This window comes from Procambarus clarkii, chromosome 36 (genome assembly GCF_040958095.1).
Source record: "Procambarus clarkii isolate CNS0578487 chromosome 36, FALCON_Pclarkii_2.0, whole genome shotgun sequence".
In the NCBI taxonomy this organism is placed as follows: Eukaryota; Metazoa; Arthropoda; class Malacostraca; order Decapoda; family Cambaridae; genus Procambarus; species Procambarus clarkii.
This window is the reverse complement of record NC_091185.1, coordinates 7,582,299-7,605,750: the sequence shown is the minus strand read 5'-3', so window position 1 is coordinate 7,605,750 and position 23,452 is coordinate 7,582,299. Positions and strand designations below refer to the sequence as shown.

Below are 23,452 nucleotides of genomic sequence, written 5' to 3'. Positions count from 1 at the left end.
GATGAAACTTTGATTAAGTGGTTCATATTTCATATACTGTATTAATACTAAATTTCAAAATATATAGATTTTGTCAACTAAGTTTTTTGTCAACAGTTTTTTGGCAGAGTTCAACTATATTGTTCTACTATATGGATGTGTTTATTATCTGGAACATGCTGGACATCATTTCCAGAAAAGGTGGAAGCAATTACCAGTGTTTATTTTTATTTTTTATAAATAAACAGTTCAACCCTTTTTTTAGAATATTTTTCTAAATAGTGATCGAGATTTTAACTATTTAAAAATAAAAATGCCGCCTCCTTCCCTGTGATTAGTTGACAATTTTGCATCTGCTGTCTCAGAAGAAAGCACATGAAAACCACATGCAGATTAGGTGCAACTGCATACTCAATCTCCCTCCTCACTGACCTCTTCAGGTGCCTATCTAATGATATCCAGTACCTCTCCTCATTAGTCAAAATAAAATGCATAGTGTTAGAATCCTGACTAATGCTGGTGTTAGATTTTTGGACAATAGAGGAACTCCTGATACCCATTTACTTAACCCAATTACCCTCAAACTCTCGTACAGTCTGGGGCTATGCCATCCATAGGGGCTAGGCTAGGTCCGTAGGTCTATGCCACTGCTAGTCGTCCAGCGAAAATCAAGTTGGACTCCGAATGGTGTCTGAATTTTAGAGAAGAGCCAAGCAGGGTGGTAAGACTGTTCTTCTATTGTGGGCTGTCTAGCTAGGTTGTGTTTTTGTGATAAAAACCAGGACAGTAGCTTTTCACAGAAGCCATCAAGTTGATCCACTGCACCCTATCAGGATAGTCACTGGTATAGTCACTCACGAATTAACTTCTACATTAACCCCGTAACTGTCCAACCATGGACAGAATGTGATGTGCTTTATGAAGATATAAAGCTAGTCTGAGCTCTTTAAATGATAATCATGAACTCTACACCACATGGCATAATCAAAACGACACTATCGTGCTGCAGAGTACTTGTGCTAGCCCCTATCTATGTGTATGTCTTGGACATTGTTCAGTCATTGCCATTTGGATGATTAAATTTCCAACATATTTTTTACACCAAACCATTTTCAGCATCAGTTATGCTAACGGATGCTCCATCTATCCTAATACCAACTAGGGTATAGGTAACCAAGTGAGATGGTCTAGAAATCTGAGATTTCCAGTTCATTTTCAATTGATTTTAATACGTATAAAAGAACCAGTGATTTTCAAATTATTTAATACTTATGAATATGCATATTTACACAATATATTAGAAATTTTAGACACAATGGACTTTCACCTAAGATTTATTCAGCCTGATTAGAAGAACTACTGTATTTTAAATATAATACTTTAAGTATACCAGTCTGGAGACATTATATTTTACTTGTTCGTTGTTATATTGACTGCGGGATGTACATATACTGTCATGTTACATTACCAACCTTTGCCTTGTGTACTGGAAGATGACTGCTAAGAAAACATGGATGATAATTATTTTGCCCCTGCATGTACTTCACCCAAGTTGGTATGTTTCTAAGCCTAAGCAATTTCATGTTAAACTTAAGGAAATATAATTTCTACCTTACTTGGCAACACCAACTGTGTTCGGTACTTACTTCATCACCCGATGCTGCTGCTGCTGCTCCGCCTCCACTGCTTGATGCCAACAACTGTACTTGTAACTGCTGAACCTACAAATTAAAATGAATCATGAAAACAATTGAAGAATAGTAATTGCTTTTATACATGACTCTCATGAATGGTTTTTAACAGTTAATATACATGGTACTTAGACCAAACTAAGTAATTATTTTATACTTTTGTTAATAAAAATTGCAGTTGCCTACCTGTTGCCTCAACTTGGCCAGTTCGGCAGCTTGGGGGTCTCTGTTTATGATCGGTTTATTTTTTATTTTACGAGCACGGTCAGCGTAACGCAGAGAACTCAGAGTCTCTTCAAGATTACTGTCAGCGGGAGACACGCATGCTATCATCACAGTATGAGAATTACCACCTAAAGAATCTGTTACAGTGAAGACAAGAATTCATTAGAAATGTATTTAAATGAATGACAATGACAAACAGTAAATTGAGTATGAAACTAGTACATGCTGCCAAAATAGACAAAACTCCCATACATGTTAAAAATATAATTATGGTGTGTAAAATTATCTTGCTTTATTTAAAAACTTTCTCCTATATACAAACAATATAACCCCCAACTTAAGGAAACACTTAGGATAGAAAATACAAAATTTTTCACAATGCCAGACAAAATTGCCCCAGCCATACCTTGCAGCAGTCTGGTAAGCTTCGAGTCTCTGTAGGGAATGTGACCTCTATTCCCCTCTTCACAGAGAGCAGAGATCACATTGCCAAGAGCCAACAAGCCTTTGTTGATGTTCACTCCTTCCTTGAACCTCTCGCCTGTTGCTCCCGTCTTCTTGGCTCGTTCACTACCAGCCAAGTCAACCATGTGGAATTTTGAACTAATAATACTCTCTCTGCAAAGACCAAAACACCCGCATTAGCTTATAAATAAATCTCTTGCCTATCACTTCCATTTCCTAGGGAAAATTGTACTTACTTTACCAACAGCGATTTCCTTCACATTTAAGAGTACTGTATTTTAACCCTTAAGCTGCTAAGGGGTCCTGAGGAGATTTACATCCCTGTGCGCAAGAAAAAAAATTCTAAAAAATTATTTCGTCTTCTAAAAATGTTAATTTGTATTTCCAGAGCACGGGAAAAAATAAATTGAAGGTGACATATTTTAGGTGCAATAGGCCAAGGAAGTCTGGCAAAATGTGGGAGTTGATAGAGCAGTCGTCAGAGCCGGTCAGCGTCATCCGAGCTGACAGGTGGGAGTTGCCACAAACATATTATTACCTAATTATTTCAATTTTTCTTAGTTTTTTGCAGTAATATTATTCAATAATGTGTATTGTGATATATTTATATAATAAAAGGGGTGAATCATCGCTATACTCAAAAGTATGGTGTGCATATTAGCGATTCAATTATTATGTTCATAAAACAATAAACAAATAGTTTTGCTGTTATTACACTCTATACACAGGTTATATATAATATATATAACTTCTTTCATCATGGATTGGCTATGTTCTTGATCAATATCCATCTTGAAGTCAATTTGCAGTGTTTATAAAGCTGGTAACAACAAATACCCGAGATAAAATAATCGGAATGGGGAAACTTTTCGACTTGAGGGAAAGCCGCGGCTGTCACGAGTGAGGTCACAAGAACAGTGAGCGCCAGCATGGGTGGGCGCCCACACGCCGAGGTCGGCATGCCCCGTGGGGTATACAGAGAATATGGGAAGACATTGGCGCGCATTTTAAAACGAGTCCAATATTATTCGGACAATAGGTTGGATTTTTATAATTTGTTAAATTAATGACGCCGTTTGCGTTATCACACACTGTTTTGATTTTATGCCGCATATTGCGGCTTCAGGCAGCAAAAGTGTTTATAAAATGCACTGAAAATCTTGAGTGGGAAACACAAAACAAATAAAAGCACAAGAAAACTATAATGTATCCCTACCAGAATACGTAATAAAGTAAATGTAATTATATAGGTTACTTACCCTTTTTTTATATTCCTCTGCTCTATGTGCAACGAAAAAATGGCATGTGATCGACTGGATCTGGCATTCATGGCAGTGGCACCAGTGGCTCTGTTTAAAGCACCCTACAGAGAAAATTGATCAACATTAAAATTACAACATTTAATAAATTCAAAAGCTTTTTATGAGCAACGCTTATCAAGGAATAAGCAAAATATCAAGGCATTTGTGCAAACCCAGCAAGTCATTAATAATTCTGTAGATATTTTAAAAAGACCTGTACCGTGTACTGGTTAGAGGCTGCAACCATACCGCATCTGACTATTGTCGGTAACCCCGAAAGTAATGTACTAAAGGTTGCCAATTACAATACGAGCCTAATTTATCATTAGAGCACAGAAAAGTGAACTGTAGTCTATGAGTAAATAAAGTAGGCTACAGTTTTTCTTAAGAGAAAAATGGAAGGAAGAAGAAATAATTAGACAGAAATTAAAATGAAAGATGGCTCAAAGGAGAGACATTCCTCGCGAGAAGACGAGACTCATCCAGATGCAGGTCATCTGACGCTGGGTTGTACTGTTGATAAATATTCTCCAAATGTTAATTGAACTTAAGAAAATTTTCTATATAGACAAATTCATTATACATAAGTGGAGAAACAGAAAATGAATGATGGCTGGACAGAACTAGACAGGTTGAAAGATGGCACAAGGGATGGATGGATACATTGACAATGATTAAATAAGAGTGGTGTACAAGAGCATATGGAAAGGGGGGTGAAACAGATGTGGGGTGGGGTGTGGGGCTAAATAGGACAAGTGTAAATAGGACAACATCCATTGAAACAAAACTGACTTCACTGTATTAGGAATATGCTTGTATGGATTTAGGAGAGGTCTCAGGGCCTCATGGTGTTTAATGCAATTGTGATAATGTACCTGAATTGTACTTAAGGGGGCGTCAGAGGATTATAGATGAAAGTTGTTCAATGTCAACCAATATTAATTTTCTAGTTGTATATGAAAAGTGCTGAAATTGTCCCAAGTTTCAGTACTGCAGCATAAATAGAAAGGGAGTTTTTTTTTTTCTCTCAACGTTTTTTACACATTTTCAAGTCCACACTTCAGAACACACGTTTCAGATATAATTATTCTGTGACACTTTTCTGACACATTAGCATATAATAAAGGATTTGGGGCTTTAGAATTTCCAAAACATCTTTAGTTTTCCTAATACAAATGTTCAAAGTTCCCCAAATTTTTTTTTGCAAATATGGCATGTTTATTGCTATTATAAAATCAATAAATGAACTTAGAGAAAAATGAAAGCCCCCCCCAATGTAGAGACATGCCCTCCATATATACTGTGTAAGTTTCATGTAAATTGAATAAAAAAGAAATCAGTTTTGTAAACGTTTGTGTCAATTGAAAAAAAACAGAAATTAATAAAGTCTAAGGTTCTAAAATCTGTGGCTGAGGTTGACATCAACCAATTTTCTCCAAAATTGGCATCATTACAGATAGGCTTACGTACAGTCAGGTGTGTAAGTTTGATGCAAATCGCCCGAAAAAAAATGGGAGAAAAAAAAAAAAAAAAAAAAAAAAAATTCTTAAAAACTTTTTCCAATTAAACTAATTATAATATTTGTTTAATATATGATATTGTGATAGCAAAGAGTCGTAGTTATAATTTTAGTTGACACTTTTGATTGATAATCGATTTTGACCATTTTTGCATAATTTTCACAACTACTACAATATTTTTTTTCTCCCTTCCTATTTATGCTACGATGCTGAAACTTGGACCAGATGAAACACTTTTCATATAGAACTTGTCAAAAAAGTTTGATTGAAATCAAACGAGTTTTCATTTTTGCATTTTTGGACCCAGATGCCAACCAGACGCCCCCTTAAAGGGGGTTCTTGTGACTACTAAACTACATCAACTTGGTCCAACAGGCTGTTGCTTGGGGCAGCCCACAGGCCCACATATCCACTACAGCCCGTTTGGTTCAGCACTTCTTGCAGAAAACTGTCCAGTTTTCTCTTCAAGCCCACTTATGTACCAGAAATATTTCTTATACTTGATGGGAGGATACTGAACAACCATGGACCTCTGATGTTCATACACTATTCTCTGACTGTGTCTATGGCACCTCTACTCTATACTAACTATTCTGCAATTTCCATCTATATTGTTCACTTCAGTATGTTATTTTACTGTGGAAATATGGGACCTGGCCTTCCAGTATTTTCCATGTACAATGTATGTACATGGAATATTGCATGTACATGTACAGTATATATTCCATCTACTTGATACCTCTCTTCTCCTTTTCAGAAAGTACATTTTGTTTTGAGTCTGTCCTAATAATTTTGGTGCTTGATCATGTCAATGCATGCCGCACACATTCTCTGCATTCCTTCCATTTCAACCGTCTTTCCTGCTCTATAGGGGGAAAGAGTATCAAGCAGTACTCAAGGCATGACAGCACAACTCATTTGAATAGTACTATATAAGCATTGTGATGGAATCCCTGAATAGAAGGTTCTCATAATCCATCCTATTATTGTTCTGGCCAATGCTGTAATTGCTTGGTTATGCTCCCTAAACATTAAGCCGTCAGGTCTTTTACATGTTGCTTTCCATGTCTAGCGCATCACCATCCATTGTATGAAAGTGCAGGGCAGCCATGCAAGGGACTATTAAACTTTTAACAGCAAATGAGTGATTTCCAAAAATATATTTACAGGCAAAATGAGTGATAAGTAATTAGAAGATTTAGCCTCGTATATATAATGAAAAATACAGGACATGTATATTTATACACATCTTTACATATATATTTCCAAAGTTGTTCATAATGAATACCAGTATTGACAGATCAATACATGCGAGCATAAAAAGCTAAATAAAAAAATAATGAAAATAAATGGACCAAGTTATTCCTGTGGTACCTTACCTTGTTTCTACCCAAAAATAAAAATGCAGCTTCTCTAGGCCACTACAGCCTAACTACGATAGGTAGACTTATTATTTGGAATCATCCGCTTCTGGACGCCAATTAACAATGCCAGAAGAAATACATTTTTCAGACAATTTGTTTTTGTGAATGAGCATTGAAGTAGCCTGCGCAGTTAGGTGGTCAACAATGACAACTGAGATGACAGAAGTTTATATTCATATGATTAGCATTATGAAGAGCTGATAATCAAGAAGGCCAATAAAATATAAGAACAAAGGTAACTGCAGAAGGCCTATTGGCCCATGCGCGGCAGCTCCTATCTATAACCACCCAATCCCACTTATATACATGTCCAACCCGCACTTGAAACAATCGAGGGATCCCACTACCACGTTACGCAGTAATTGGTTCCACAAATCAACAACCCTGTTACCAAACCAGTATTTACCCAAGTCTTTCCTAAATCTAAACTTGTCCAATTTATACCCATTGTTGTGTGTTCTGTCTTGTGTTGATACTTTTAATACCCTATTAATATCCCCTTTGTTATGTCCATTCATCCACTTGTAAACCTCTATCATGTCACCCCTAACTCTTTGCCTTTCCAGTGAATGCAATTTAAGCTTTGTTAATCTTTCTTCATATGAAAGATTTCTAATTTGGGGAACTTAGTCATCCTACACTGGACACATTCAAGTGAATTTATATCCATTCTATAGTATGGCGACCAAAACTGAACTGCACAATCTAAATGGGGCCTAACCAGAGAAAGATATAGCTGAAGAACCACACCAGGTGTCTTGTTACTAACGCTTCGATTAATAAATCCCAGTGTCCTATTTGCCTTATTACGAACATTTATGCATTTATACTTTTGTTTTAAATTCTTACTAATCATAACTCCCAGATCCCTTTCGCAATCCGACTTCGCAATCTCAACACCATTTAGCTCGTGAAACTATCATCATTACCTAGCCTCAGAACTTTACATTTATCAGCATTAAACTGCATCTGCCAATCTCTTGACCAATTTCAAAACCCTATTTAGATCAACTTGAAGTGATAGTGAGTCTTCTTCCGTGTTAATTTCCCTACCAATTTTTGTCATCTGCAAATGTTGCTACTCAAACCTGAATCTAAATCATTTATATTGTGACGATAATCTCCTTCAAGAGATTGAAATTGCAGATTGATTTTGAGATTTCCCTCCAAAAATACGTCGCTACAAATCTATAAAACTACTATGGAAGAAATATCCAACAACGACAACAACATCTCCAAGGTTTGCCAGAGAGCAAAACGTATGCAGCCAGGAACACCTGCTCCACCTCAAACCGCCAAACTACCTGTCTTGTCGCCTGCTCCTCGCTGATTGGCTGCGGGTTCCAGCTGCAACTGCACTCCACCCACCATACTACTTGATGTCTGGGGCCGCCACGACCTCAGTCCTCAGAATATTCAGTGCTTTCATAAGGTTAACACGTCTTCTTGGTAGACTAAGCTGTGGCTTACGTGTACTAAGAGAGGTGATAGCTTAAAGCCAATATTCCTGCACCTCTCATTTGATTGTATATTGCACAGCTTGTTATTACTCACGTGTCTTAACGTAACTTTTCATTTTGTCATTTGATTATTCTTATTATTTTGATTGATTGATTTTATTATACGAATTTGTATGTCCATTTTATTCATGTTTTGCTTTCTTTAACGTAATTAAAATTTCATTGTTAAAATTTACTTGTGTTTTGTGTGTCTTCTCCTTACCTTACCACAGACGAAGTTCCAGATTTCTATTTTTTTTGTTTCTATGTGACGAGGCCATACCCCTAGCTTTGAACAGCCGAACACCAACGCGTTACCGTCACAATATATATTATAAACAACAGAGGTCCCAGGACAGAGCCTTGAGGTACTTCGCTAACAACATTATCCCACTCTGACTTAACCCCATTTATACTAACTCTGTTTCCTTTGGAATAGCCATGCCCTAATCCAACTTAATATAGCACCCCCAATACCATGAGCCTCTATTTTTTTATATTATAAAAATACCTCGGCCTCTATATTACAGGACGAGATAGACAGGTATTTGGTGTGATGTGTCTGCCACAACCAACTGTAAGATGTGACTGCCACAACCAGTGAAGCCTCGGCAGCTGTCAATCAAAACAGTTAGCCAAACATCTGCAAAGAAAAAATTTATGGCAAGGTTTTTGCCAAAAAAGAAAAGACAGAACAACTCAATCAGGAACCAAGGAACAACAATAAAGGGACAAAGTGGAGGAAGACTGCAAGTGGGACACCATTAAACCAGCCACCTGATTATCATTGAGATGGAGATACACACGCATCAAAAACGCCAAACGTGAAGAGTGGAGAAGATTGAACCAGTGAAGTACATTACTGTCCAATCCACTGAAGAGGCAGAACCACAGAAAAACACCCAGGTTTGGACACTAAGCAAGCAGCACCTGAAATCAACGCTGGACCGGCCATCAAGGAGCAAGAAGGATCACCCTTCCCCCGTTGGACTAATAGTACCAGAACCCGAAGCAACAGCTGGACCAGGGGAAACAGGTATATGAACCCCTATCTACATGGCCGCAAACTCCCAAACCATACTGTAAGCCCAACAAAGAGTTGGAGACTGGACCCGGACCCTGACCCTGAATGACCCTGACTGGACTAGTGAGTATTGGTCCCAAAACCCCAGACGAGAGCCGACACATTTGCGAGGACGTCGAGTGAGGGAGCAAGATGTCACCAAGGGAATCGAACCCCGGAAAACCCCAAGGGGAAGCCAGCGATGCAGCAACCAACACAGGGTTATCAACATCCACACCCAATGATCACAAGAGGGGCAAAAGGTGAAGCCCCCCCCCCCCTCCCTAAAAAAAAAAAAAAACAGCCTCCAAAGCCAAACCCTGTCCCGAAGGAAAACAAAAAGGGCAAAGTTCAAGCTCCCACACAACTGCTCAAGGACCACGAGGACAAGGACCAGAGTTATCGGACAACTGCTCAACATCAAGAGACGGTGGCGCAGCAGCCAAAACAAGGCCTCTGGAGGCAGGGGAAAGTGATGCCAACTGAGAGTCCCAATTTAGGGCCCAACTAAATCTAAACCTGTCACAAAACAAATGGGGCTTCCACCAGTAGCCCGAACCTGGTGAGCTCAGAAAGAACCAGATCCCTGGCTAGCAGACACGCGGCCTGGATGGGAGCCCACACCAGCCAGTCATCATGGGAGGCTAACACCCGAATGCCTAGCAAACAAAGATGAGTCACCATGACCTGAACTAAACACGTAAAAATGTGAAGAGCCAGATTGGCCCTGAACAGGAGAACTCTACAGCAGAAAGCCAACCACAAAGCCTAAGCAATCCCTGAACCTCAGATGGATAGGGATGTACCAGTATGCATCTTTGAGGTCCATGGATCATTTAAGCATCTGACTTGAGATGGACCTGGGACGTGGTCATCCGATAGGAGGGGCAAGGAATGAACCATTTCAACCCGGACAAGTCAAGGACTAACCAGACATCCGGAGTTCTGTTTTGGAACCAGAACCAGGCGGGAAGAGATGTACCATCCACAGAAGAGATGCAGTCATTTCATCCATGCCAAAAGTCACCCACCCTGAGATGACCTGACAAAAGTGAGGGGATGAGGAGGCCTGTCCTGAAGGCCCGAGCCCCCCAAGGGAGGGGGGCCAACTGGCCAACTCCCCTGCAAGCTACAAGAAACAACCCACAAATTGAGGGACCAAGCATTGGCAAACTGAGCGAGCTTCTCTCCCCACCGCCCCATCAAAGGGGTTATCTTGAGGTTATCTTGAGATGATTTCGGGACTTTAGTGTCCCCGTGGCCCGGTCCTTGACCAGGCCTCCACCCCCAGGAAGCAGCCCGTGACAGCTGACTAACGCTCAGGTACCTATTTTACTGCTAGGTAACAAGGGCATAGGGTGAAAGAAACTCTGCCCATTGCTTCTCGCCGGCGCCCGGGATCGAACCCGGGACCACAGGATCAAGTCCAGTATGCTGTCCGCTCGGCCGACCGGCTCCCCAGTGACCCACAAAAGGGCCAGCACGAACCCTGTGAGTCAGCCTACCGAGTGGAGCGAGCATGGCGCCGAACAGAAGAAAAAGAGGCCGTAGAAAGTGCATGCAACCCAGTGTCTGGCTCAAAGGATGACCTACCCTCGCCCGCGGCGGGCGAGTGTCTTACCACTGCGCCACGGGGACTGCTTGTATGTGTGTATGTGGTTACCTGGTTGATACCTGGTTGATGGGGTTCTGGGAGTTCTTCTACTCCCCAAGCCCGACCCGAGGCCAGGCTTGACTTGTGAGTGTTTGGTCCACCAGGCTGTTGCTTGGAGCGGCCCGCAGGCCCACATACCCACCTCAGCCCGGTTGGTCCGGCACTCCTTGGAGGAATAAATCTAGTTTCCTCTTGAAAATGTCCAGTTGTTCCGGCAATATTTCTTATGCTCGCTGGGAGGGTGTTGAACAACCGGGGACCTCTGATGTTTATAGTGTTCTCTGATTGTGCCTATGGCACCTCTGCTCTTCAATAGTTCTATTCTGCATTTTCTTCCATATCGTTCACTCCAGTACAGTACGTTGTTATTTTACTGTGTAGATTTGGTACTTGGCCCTCAATATCTTCCAGGTGTATATTATTTGATATCTCTCTAGTCTTCTTTCTAATGAGTACATTTGGAGGGCTTTGAGACGATCCCAATAATTTAGGTGCTTTATCACGTCTATGCGTGCCGTATCTGTTCTCTGTATTCCCTCTATTTCAGCAATCTCTCCTGCTCTGAAGGGGGAAGTGAGTACTGAGCAGTACTCAAGACGGGACAACACAAGTGACTTGAAGAGTACAACCATTGTGATAGGATCCCTGGATTTGAAAGTTCTCGTAATCCATCCTATCATCTTTCTGGCTGTCACAATATTTGCTTGGTTATGCTCCTTAAACGTTAGGTCGTCAGACATTATTATTCCCAAATCCTTTACATGCTGTTTTCCTACTATGGGTACATTTGATTGTGTTTTGTACTCTTTATTATGTTTAAGGTCCTCATTTTTACCGTACCTGAGTACCTGGAATTTATCACTGTTAAACATGTTATTTTCTGATGCCCAGTCGAAAACTTTATTAATATCAGCTTGAAGTTTTTCAATGTCTTCAGCCGAGATAATTTTCATACTGATTTTTGTGTCATCTGCAAAGGATGATACGAAGCTGTGACTTGTATTTTTGTCTATATCTGATATGAGAATAAGGAAAAGCAGCGGTGCAAGGACTGTACCCTGAGGTACAGAGCTTTTAACTGCACTTGGACTAGATTTTATATGGTTGACCGTTACTCGCAGAGTCCTGTTTGACAGAAAACTGAGTATCCAGCGTCCTACTTTACCGGTTATTCCCATTGACTTCATTTTGTGTGCTATCACGCCATGGTCACATTTATCGAAAGCCTTTGCGAAGTCCGTGTATATCACATCAGCATTCTGTTTTTTTTCTAATGCCTCACTGACTGTTTTAGTGCTCAAGTAGCTGTGAGAGGCACGATCTTCCCGCTCGAAATCCATGTTGGCCTGGGTTATGAAGGTCATTGGTCTCCATGAAATTGGTAACCTGACTCCTAATCACTCTCTCAAATACTTTTATGATGTGCGATGTTAGTGCAACTGGTCTATAATTCTTTGCCAATGCTTTGCTCCCTCCCTTGTGTAGAGGCGCTAGGTCTGCTACTTTAAGTGCATCTGGTATCTCCCCCGTGTCCAAGCTCTTCCTCCACACTATACTGAGTGCCTGTGCTACTGGCACTTTGTATTTCTTTATAAATATTGAATTCCATGAGTCTGGACCTGGGGCCGAGTGCATGAGCATGTTTTCAATTTCTTTTCAAAATTTAGTGCGCTCGTGTTGATATCAGTTATATTTACAGGGGTTTGAAACCACACTGGGAGACGAGAACGACCCCCACACAAGTCAGAAATAGGCCGACAAGCAATGGCAATGGCCACAGAAGACAAACTGGGAAACAATATCCTCAGGAAATAGGCGCGAGGAAAAGGGAGAAGCGGAGATGGGAGTCACGGTCCACTCAGAGTCCAAGGGCCAGGCCAGCACAGCCTGCCATCATGTGAGACGAGAAGTGAAAAAAGCAGCCATCGCCTCATGAAGGATTGGAGCATACAGCTTAAGAGCCACTGATGTAGAAGAAACAGAGACCAAAACCCATGCACGAGGTACCTCACCGAGCACTCCAACATCCTCCATGAGCCAATCGCAATGAAGCTGCTGGAAGCTCAAGAAGTGTAGGACAGGACCCAAGTACGGACGGACATGAGGGTTGTCAGCAACTAACAGCCAACAGCGGAGGGATTTGAGCATGCAGATGCACGAGACATCCCTGGAGCAGAGGCAGGCACCGAGAGGTTCCAAAGAGACCCCACAAACACCTATAACACAGATGCCTACCACCACTCAAGCGTGCAGGAATGACATAGTCCATGCCACATGGGTAAACAAAGGACAGTCTGCCAGCCAGGATGATGCCAGAACTTTGTAATGTACCCAAAAAGGGCAAGAAGAACTGAACTCAACAAAGCCCATTGTACAAAATAGAACACCAGAGTGCAAGGAAGAAGCCTCAGAAGAGGGGGGCCGGCTGGAAAGACCCAAGACCCTGGCGGTATGAGTAGGCTCAACTGCCTCCGCACCTAAATCTGAAGGAGCAAACTGAAATCAAAACCAAATCTGCAGACCAAACCAGCCGAGTCAACCAACACCTCCAAATCAGAGACCCTACCTTGAGGTGTTTTCGGAGCTTAGCGTCCCCGCGGCCTGGTCGTCGACCAGGCCGCGGTCGACGGCCTGGTCGACGGCCTGGTGATCCTAACCCTAGCACTAAATCAAGGGTGGGGTAAATCAAGGCCAACCAACCAGGCACACAACATAGACAGCTGCAATACACAAATGTAAAGCAGTTGCTGCCAAATACCCTGGAACATCAACAGGAGGGCAGGGAACAAGAGAAATGTGTGGGGAGTAAGTCCCACACAACTCAGGATTGAAGGTGTCACTGACCCAGAAGGCAGCAATACAGAGGCAGAAAACTGAACATCGCCTGGCAGCACGACAATGGAAAACACTCAAATCTGCACAAAGCATGAGCGAGTAAGGGAACAGTCTCTATAGTACCACCAAACCTTCAGGGGTTTTCCACGGGCTGTAGGGCGAATGTTCCTGACAAGTATGCCCAGACACAGGGAATGTTACGCGGGTAACCCCTATATACAGTAGTATTATAAGCACTCTCGAAACTTAATGCCAATGGAAAGGGCAAAAAGAGACCAAAGGGGATGATCCACACCCAGATTAGGGGGGGCATATTACAAAAATATGCTATAAATAAAAACTGGTTCGATTTCAATCAAACTTTTTTGACTAGTTGTATATAAAATTGACTGTACTGGTCGAAGTATCAGCATCGTAGCATAAATAGGGAGGGAGAAAAAAATATTGAATTATGTGTCCAAAAAAAATTCCAAAATGGTCAAAAATTATCAAACAAAAGTGTCAACTGAAATCATGTCTATGACTCTAAGCTATCACAATAGCACATAATAAAGTATATTAATATTTAGTTTCATGCCCCCCCCCCAAAAAAATCAACAAGAAAAAAAATAATAATTTTTCCTTTTTTTTTCTCATACTTTTTATCAGCCAATTTGCATGATACTTATACACCTTACAGAACATAAGCCTATCTGTAAGGATGCAAATTTTGGATGAAATTGGTTGAAGTCAACTTTAACCACAGGTGGCAGAATATTTGATCTTATTTATTGTCAAGTAACAAAATTACTTAACAGCTTTCATTTTTTTTTTTATTTCCATGAAATTTACACCTTGTATGTAGAGTTTACATCTCTACAAACATTATAAAACACTTTTTTCCTAAGTTCATTTACTGATTTTATAAATAATTTCAAACATGAAATATAGGCATATATTTTTGGGGAACTTTGACTACTTGTATTAGTAAAACTAAACATTTTAGATAATCCTTTCTATAGAAATTCTTTATTATATGCTAATATGATATACCAGTGTCAGAAATTATTTCATTTGAAACTTGTGGTTGTGAAGATTGAAAATGTGTAAAATTTGTTGGAAAAAACTAAAACAAAAATAACTTCCTTTCTATTTAGGGTGCGATACTGAAACATAGAACAGTTGCAGCCCTTCTTATATACAACTAGTAAAAAAAAGTTTGGTTGACATTAAACATTTAAAAAAGCGTAATACGTCCCCTTCGTAAAACTTAAGAGCTGGAAACGTACGAATAAAATCCTGAATGATATGCGGCACAAACGAAACTAAAAGCCCCTGAAAAAACTGAAAAATTAAAACAAGGACCGCAAACTCTCAAGGCCCCACACCATGGATAACAAGGAAGAATTGTAGACCGAACCAGGTATATAACACTGGAAGGACTACCTTGGCGTGCCCGCAATGTTGCGCAATTTCTTACAGTACACCCCACCAGCCAAAAACACCCCCGACCCAAGGAAAGACAAACCGTCCAGGGCCCTCCCTAAAAGAGTGAAATCCTAAACACTCCAGGAAAGATAATCCTAACAGTGTAAGAGCAGCACTAAACGAACACATAAGGAAGGTAACCCTGAGCACATGCAGCTCCAAGTAAACTAAACTCCTGACTCATGCTGCACAATCGTGTACAGGAAAACCTCAAAATACAAAACACCATCTAGCCTAAGACAGGAGACCAGAACCTGGAGCCAGAGTAAACTCAGAGGGCGACCAGGAGCAGTACATACAGGTATCAGCATAAGAACTGGAGCAGCAGCTGGCTGACCTGGTCTGCCTCCCTCCTCCACCAAAATGATAGGAGAAAGGGCAAAGTAGCTTGTGCTAGTTCCATGAACCATGTCATTTGTTGACATTGTTAGGGAGAGTTGTTTTGACTGGCTACCTACCTTGAGGCTACCTTGAGGTGCTTCCGGGGCTTAGTGTCCCCGCGGCCCGGTCGTCGACCAGGCCTCCTGGTTGCTGGACTGATCAACCAGGCTGTTAGACGCGGCTGCTCGCAGCCTGACGTATGAGTCACAGCCTGGTTGATCAGGTATCCTTTGGAGGTGCTTATCCAGTTCTCTCTTGAACACTGTGAGGGGTTTGCCAGTTATGCCCCTTATGTGTAGTGGAAGCGTGTTGAACAGTCTCGGGCCTCTGATGTTGATAGAGTTCTCTCTCAGAGTACCTGTTGCACCTCTGCTTTTCAACGGGGGTATTCTGCACATCCTGCCATGTCTTCTGGTCTCATGTGGTGTTATTTCTGTGTGCAGGTTTGGAACCAGCCCCTCAATTATTTTCCACGTGTAAATTATTATGTATCTCTCCCGCCTGCGCTCAAGGGAGTACAGATTTAGGCTCTTTAGTCGGTCCCAGTAATTTAGATGTTTTACTGAGTGGATTCTAGCAGTAAAGGATCTCTGCACGCTCTCCAGGTCAGCAATTTCTCCAGCTTTGAAAGGGGCTGTCATTGTGCAGCAGTACTCCACTCTAGAGAGCACAAGCGTTTTGAAAAGTATCATCATCGGTATAGCATCTCTAGTGTGAAAAGTTCTTGTTATCCAACCTGTCATTTTTCTTGCAGTTGTGACGGCTACTTTATTGTGTTCTTTAAAGGTAAGGTCTTCCGACATGAGTACACCCAGGTCCTTTACATTGCCTTTTCGTTCTATGTTATGATTTGCCTGCGTTTTGTACGTGGTTTCTGTTTTTATATTTTCAATTTTTCCGTAGCGCATGAGCTGAAACTTATCCTCGTTGAATACCATATTATTTTCTGTAGCCCATAGAAAGACCTGATCTACATCTGATTGGAGGTTTGCCGTGTCCTCTATGTTGCCAACTCTCATGAAAATCCTAGTGTCATCTGCAAAGGATGATACAGTGCTATAGGTTGTGTTCTGGTCTATGTCCGATATGAGGATGAGAAAAAGTACTGGAGCAAGCACAGTACCCTGGGGGACTGAGCTCTTCACGGTTGATGGGCTGGATTTTATTTTGTTGACTATTACACATTGGGTTCTGTCAGTCAGGAAATTGTAGATCCATCTGCCTATTTTCCCGGTAATTCCTTTTGAACGCATTTTATGTGCAATAACACCATGGTCACATTTATCAAAAGCTTTTGCGAAATCTGTGTAAATTACATCAGCGTTTTGTTTGTCTTCCATAGCATCTAATGCCATATCATAGTGGTCCAGCAATTGCGACAGGCAAGAGCGCCCTGTTCTGAAACCATGTTGTCCGGGGTTATGGAGATGCTGTGATTCCATGTATTTTGTGATCTTACTTCTTAGCACTCTCTCAAAAATTTTTATGATGTGCGATGTTAGTGCTATCGGTCTGTAATTTTTTGCCTCTGCCTTATTTCCTCCTTTATGGAGTGGTGCTATCTCTGCTGTTTTTAGTATGTCAGGGATAACGCCAGTATCTAGGCTTTGTCTCCACAGAATGTGAAGGGCCTGCGATAGTGGTTTTTTACAGTTCTTGATGAATATGGAGTTCCAAGAATCCGGGCCTGGTGCAGAGTGCATAGGCATACTGTTTATGGCTTCTTCAAAGTCTAGTGGGGATAGGGCGACGTCTGATATATGATTTGATGTTGGTATCATATCCATGAAAAATTCATTTGGGTTATCAATCTTTAGTGCATTTAATGGCTCACTGAAAACAGAGTCGTACTGCTTCCTCAGTAACTCGCTCATTTCTTTGTTGTCATCTGTGAAAGTTCCATCTCCCTTTCGCAGGGGCCCGATACTAGATGTGGTTTTTGATCTTGATTTTGCATAGGAGAAAAAATATTTCGGATTTCTCTCTATTTCACTGATGGCCTTTTGCTCTCTTTGCCTCTCCTGGGTTTTGTATGATTCTTGTAGCTTGAGTTCAATTGTTTCTATTTCTCTACCTAACCTTCTTCGCCGTTCTTGAGATAGGGTGCGACTCTCAAGTTGTTCCGCGATTCGTTTTCTTCGCCTATATAGGGAACGACGTTCCCGTTCCAATCTGCATCTCTTTCTCTTTTTTCTTAGGGGTATGCGGTTTGAACATATCTCTAGTGCTACTGAGCTTATTTTTTCCAGGCACTGGTTCAGGTTTGCATTTCCTAGCTGTTCTTCCCAGTTTATTTCTGTGAAGTCCTGGTTTATTTGTTCCCAGTTTATCCGTTTATTATTGAAGTTGAATATGCTGAAATCTCCTCCACCGGGAATCTGGACTGGTTTTGAAGGTCCATTCCCCATGGTTGTCAGAACTTCAATTAAGTTGTGATCTGAGTAACAGGTATTTGTAATCATTATGTTCCCGATCAACTCATCATTATTAGTGAAAATGAGGTCCAGCGTGTTCTCCTTCCTAGTTGGTTCTACTATTTGCTGGTTTAAGGCAAACCTATCGCACATCCGTAGCAGGTCATTTGCATGTGCCTGCTCATTTAGGCTACTTCCTGGTATTCTTTCTGATATTACTGTATTAGCCAGGTGCTTCCATTTCAGGTGCCGTAGGTTGAAGTCCCCAAGCAGGATGATGTTCGGAGCTGGATTTGTGAGGTTTTCCAAGCAGTGCTCTATTTTCATTAGTTGGTCTTTAAACTGCTGAGGGTTTGCCTCCGGTGACTTATATACAAGGACAACAACTACATTTAGGATCTCTATTTTGACTATCAGCACTTCCACCATATCATTTGAGGTGTTTAGCAGCTCAGTACAGATGAGTGTGTCTTTGATGTAGAGGCTGACCCCACCCTGAAGCCGGTGTTTCCTATCACATCTGAAGAGATTGTAATCTGAGATCCATATTTCACCATCAAGGTAGTCCTTTGTGTGAGTTTCCGTTAGGGCTGCAAACACTGCATTTGCCTCATGAAGGAGACCATCTATAAAATGAACTTTGTTGGATTTGCGTGTTTTTATACCCTGGATGTTGGCAAATATAAATGATGTTATCGTGTTAGTGGAAGTGCTGGATGCTTTAATTGGTGTTAATATCCGAGGCTCTGGTAAGGAGGCCACTGTGTTTGCGTCCTCTCTAGCATTTGACCGAGTTGGTGGTAGAGTCTGGTCATTTTTAGCCATTCTTCTCCTCCTCCTCTTGCTAAAAAATTATCCCGGTTGATGGAGTAGTGGCTGTTTTCATAGTGGTAGTCTGTCGGTTTTATTCGCCTGGTACCTCTTATATGAAAAGCTGGGCATTCAGCATTGAAGCACTCTTTCCTGTCCAAAGAGTTCTTGCAAATTTCTGGGTGAAAGAATTCACAGCTTTTGGTACATTTACCTGTATTGAGGAGGTTTCTGCACTTTCTAGGGTGATCGTGTGTACATGTTCCATTTATTCTTCCCGATTCCCCATGCTTACAGGTAGCCCATCTGTAATACCAACAGATTTTGGGGCCTTGTTTTATTTGTTTCCCTCACTGTTTTGAAGCTACGGTTTCATTTCTAGCCAGAGGTCTGTTTTTTTCACCAAATTTCTGGATGCCTTTCCTTGTTTGGTTGCAGGCATGAATAAATTTATACAAAAATTTTCATAGTGCCACTGCTCAATGCACCTCTCTGAGGGAGCCAGGTTCTGGCTCTGTCCCCGGTAGGCCAAAAAGAACTCTACATTTGATGGCAACTTGTAGCCTGGTACTATATCAACAGATTAGCATTAGGAAGCCACAAGGGGTGTTTCCCTCAGAAAAGACCTAGTGCAACTATAACATGACTCACCTGTTCAAGACATCTCATGGTTTCGTTAAGAGATGTTACCGGAATCTCGGTGAGGCCAATGATTTTGATGCCCTCCTTAGGATCTTCCCTTATATCGACAGCACATTCTTCTCTACTTCTTGTGCTCAGAAGGTCAAACAGGGTCTCCTTGTAGAGCTAAAATGTAAAATTCAACAATTCACAATCCAAATTTTGGAAAATATCACATTAAAAACCATGTATCAAATTATGATTGCACAAATGCAAAGATTATTGTACAGTAATTGCAAACACTGTATATGTCATCAGGAATATTACATACCTCAATGAATGAGACCTTGACCAAAAATTCACAATCTCCTTTACCGGTGACCCCACGGAAGATGTCTTGCACAACGCGAGGTATGACTCCAGCCTCGTCTTCATCATATTCACCTTGTGTGTAGGCTGTGCCCATTGTATGTGTCTTTCCTGAGCCTGTCTGCCCATAAGCTACCACAGTCACATTATAACCTGAAAATATTCACAAACCACAAATTATTTCTGGTTTTCAATCAATTTATACAGTAAATACATTTGAAATACAGTATCTTTCCTAAAAACAGTAGAGCAAAATACTGTAATATATAGCAGTGGAGTAGAGCAGCCACACAGCACACCCTGGGGAGCCGGTCGGCCGAGCAGACAGCACACTGGACTTGTGATCCTGTGGTCCCGGGTTTGATCCCGGGCGCCGGCGAGAAACAATGGGCAGTTTCTTTCACCCTATGCCCCTGTTACCTAGCAGTAAAATAGGTACCTGGGTGTTGGTCAGCTGTCACGGGCTGCTTCCTGGGGGTGGAGGCCTGGTCGAGGACCGGGCCGCGGGGACACTAAAGCCCCGAAATCAAGATAACCTCAAGATAACCTAACCCTCAAGCAGCTGGGCCAAGAGCTTAAGTATAAGCTCCACGGACACTACACCCACACACTTGAACCTGTTGGAAAACTCTCAATATTCCTTCAACAAGCAGCACTACAAATTTTAGGAGGTAAAGGTGAGAAGGCATTCTCTGCAAACACACAACGTAACAGTTCCTATGATTCCCTCGTTACAACATATAACAAGATGTAACAACTTTATCACAACATTCTTATGAGGTATTGGAATGTTCTTACAACTTGTTATATTGGTTGTTACAACTTGTTAGGTGTTAAAACATGTTCAAACGATGTAGCAACATCGTAGGTTTGCTGTGTTTGGCAGGATTACCACTAACCCAAGTATACTTCACTCACAACCAGACACTTTCACCATCACTTATCTAGTTCACTAAAGCCTGTGCTGTTATTTTCATCATATTCAACTCCCTAACCAATATCTTCCTCCTCTACATGGTCAGGAGTGTGTGGGTGCTGTGCCACCTACTCTGCAGGTGGTTCTTTATTGATCATTTCCAAGTCTGAATTATCAGACGAAGGCTGAAATTTGTGGTCGCTGCCTGACAAATGTTCAACTTCATCACTAAAGAATACCTTACTATTCTACAACAATCTGATCAATTTGTTGAACAAGAGTTGTTCTTACAACTCTATAACAATTATGGCCCTGCAGATGGAAGCTTGGGTAGAGGGTGAGGATGTTGGGAGGGTATGGAGGGCAGAGAAAAGGGTGTAGGGATGGGGCAAGGGAGGGGGTAGGGATGGGGCAAGGGAGGGGGTAGGGATGGGAAAGGGGCTTTGGGGATGGAGAAGGGGCAGGAGTGTTAGGGTACACAAGAGAGGCCGGAGTAGGGATATGGAGGGGGGGAGGGCATGGGGGTGAGGTCCAACCCTCACTGCAGGGGCACTGAGGGTTGGACAGGGCAATAGAGGGGGGGAGGGGGAAAGGGAGGGGGGAGGGCATGTCTCACACCCCCTTCTCATGTGGTGTATTAAGGTCTCTCGCCCCTCTCATAATGATCTTGAGTGCCCGTTGACTGGCATATAAAACAAAGAAATAAGGACTGCTCCTGAACAAAGCCTGGACACCTCACACTGAAGAATAATTTTGAACAAAATGTCCACTTTTTTAAATCTATTTGCTGTCTATTTATAACCTATATTTTTTGTCTACTTGTTCATAAAAGTATTTTCATGTATTTATTTGTATATTTTCTATATTACCTGTGTACAGGAAAAAATGTAAATGTTTATCACTCGGAATGATAAGTAATATGAGGATTGTTTGTGGCGACTTTATATGTGAATAAGTATTGAACAGGGCAAAAAATAACTTGAGCTACCACATCCCTTTGTGTGTGTTCATATATCCTGATAAACTTATTTCAATTTTGAAGAGTACAATTTGAGTGCATTGAGGCAATCTGAGTAATGATTCTAGGCAAACAGTAAAGGATTTCTGCATCTTTCTTTTATTCGTTATCTCACCTACTTTGACAAAGCACGTGTGGACTGAACAATATGTATGCACCCACCTTCCAAATCTGAACAGGCTCCTTAACAGATCCCTCTAAATAACAAAATCTGCTCCCCACAAATTCCCTCCAAAATCCAAATTAAAACAAAAAATAAATCAGAAGGGAAACTACTATTTTATTTGTAAATATTATTCAATATATTATAGTGTTAAGTTTATATACTGTACTATAAAATCCACAAGCACTTTTCTGAGGCATTCAGACCTACTTTGAGGGCCATGCACACAGACAGCATTTTCCTTTACATGCAAGTGCCATGTAACCTTATGGTGCTCAAGCTCTTACACTGGCTGTTATTGTGTGGTAATAGTTGTACAAGTACTTCCTTGTCATGGATGATGAGGCAAAGGTACTAGAAAATCGTGGTTGTGGCTGGTAGGCGTATAGCATTAATATAGGTGCTGTTTCACAAAGCATATTTAGCAGAGCATATAGTTTGTGAATAAAATGAAAAGCAGTAGTGAAAGGAAAAGTGACAGTGAAACCTTCTAAGCACTAGGATTTGGATGATGCTGTTTACCAATGATTTATGAATCACTGTAGCCCAGAGCTGACTATTGGAGGTATCAAAATAAGTTGCAGTCTATAGCTGAAAGAACTGAGCATTGTGAACTTCAAATCCAGCTCAGGGAGACAGCAAAGTTTGACAGACAGTGTGACATAATATAATAACTGTATTTTGCTGCCTCTGGGTTACCAAGACCAGCCTGTGCAACCAAACAAGTGAACAAATGTTTGCTTCTTATTGTTCCGTGTATAATTATTTATATGCACACAATCATTATTTATACATAACTGCATTTGAAAATTGCAATTATTCAGGCTCATTGATCAGGTACCAGAACAATATGATGCAGATTTTTGGAAGGTGCAGTGTGTTGTATATTATGTATAGGATAATATCAGTGATTAGAAAAGTACAATCATTGGTATGGCATATTTTTTGCCACTCATTAATCACTAATTTTTGTTGCTTTTGTTGTTTGCTTTATTGTGATCTCTAAACACAATGTCTTCCAATATCATTATTCCAAGATGTTTTTACTAGTTTGCTTCACTCTACGATAAGATTTGACTATTTCATAACCTGAACTTTTAAGATCTTCATTTCCTTTTCTTTTTTTGTATTGAAGCAGTTGAAATTCGTCACCATTGAATGCCACTTTCACATTGCTTATTTACAAATTATCCTTGAAAAATATTTTATTAAGGCAATGTTGACATACCTTCCAAGGTGAGCATCTCAACCAAACAATTTTATCTCAACTCATACTGTATAACTATACTAAATTAACTACAAAAGATTAACCTGATTGATTGGGGAACTTTACTAACCTTTAAATAAATTCTGAACCAAGCTTTTCACAGCAGTCTCATACACCTCAGCTGTTGAAGACTCTGATGCATATGTGTAGTCAAACGTGAACGCTTTCTCCGTTCCTCGCACAATAATCTGTGAAATATATCATTTTAATATTACAAAAGATTGTTTTCTTTCAAAATATTTTTCTTAGAAAACAATATTACGCGAACAGTTTCTACCAACATCAATGGCGTAATTCAAGGATGAAGTATAAAAAAAAAAAAATTGAAATGTTGATACATTCCTGACAGGTGAGAATAGATGGACAAAAT

General features: G+C 40.9%; 1 protein-coding gene across 1 annotated transcript in view; it reads right to left on the bottom strand.

Moving 5' to 3' along the window:
* Klp3A (kinesin-like protein 3A) overlaps positions 1–23,452 on the bottom strand; it is a 99,727-nt gene that overhangs the window by 72,280 nt on the left and 3,995 nt on the right. Inside the window, exons 3-9 of the mRNA XM_045739068.2 lie at positions 23,153–23,270; positions 19,681–19,871; positions 19,380–19,535; positions 3,620–3,723; positions 2,302–2,513; positions 1,857–2,032; positions 1,626–1,700 (exon numbers count right to left, since the gene is read on the bottom strand). Coding sequence (XP_045595024.2) covers positions 1,626–1,700; positions 1,857–2,032; positions 2,302–2,513; positions 3,620–3,723; positions 19,380–19,535; positions 19,681–19,871; positions 23,153–23,270 — 1,032 coding nt within the window. The remainder of the gene's footprint in view (positions 1–1,625; positions 1,701–1,856; positions 2,033–2,301; positions 2,514–3,619; positions 3,724–19,379; positions 19,536–19,680; positions 19,872–23,152; positions 23,271–23,452) is intronic.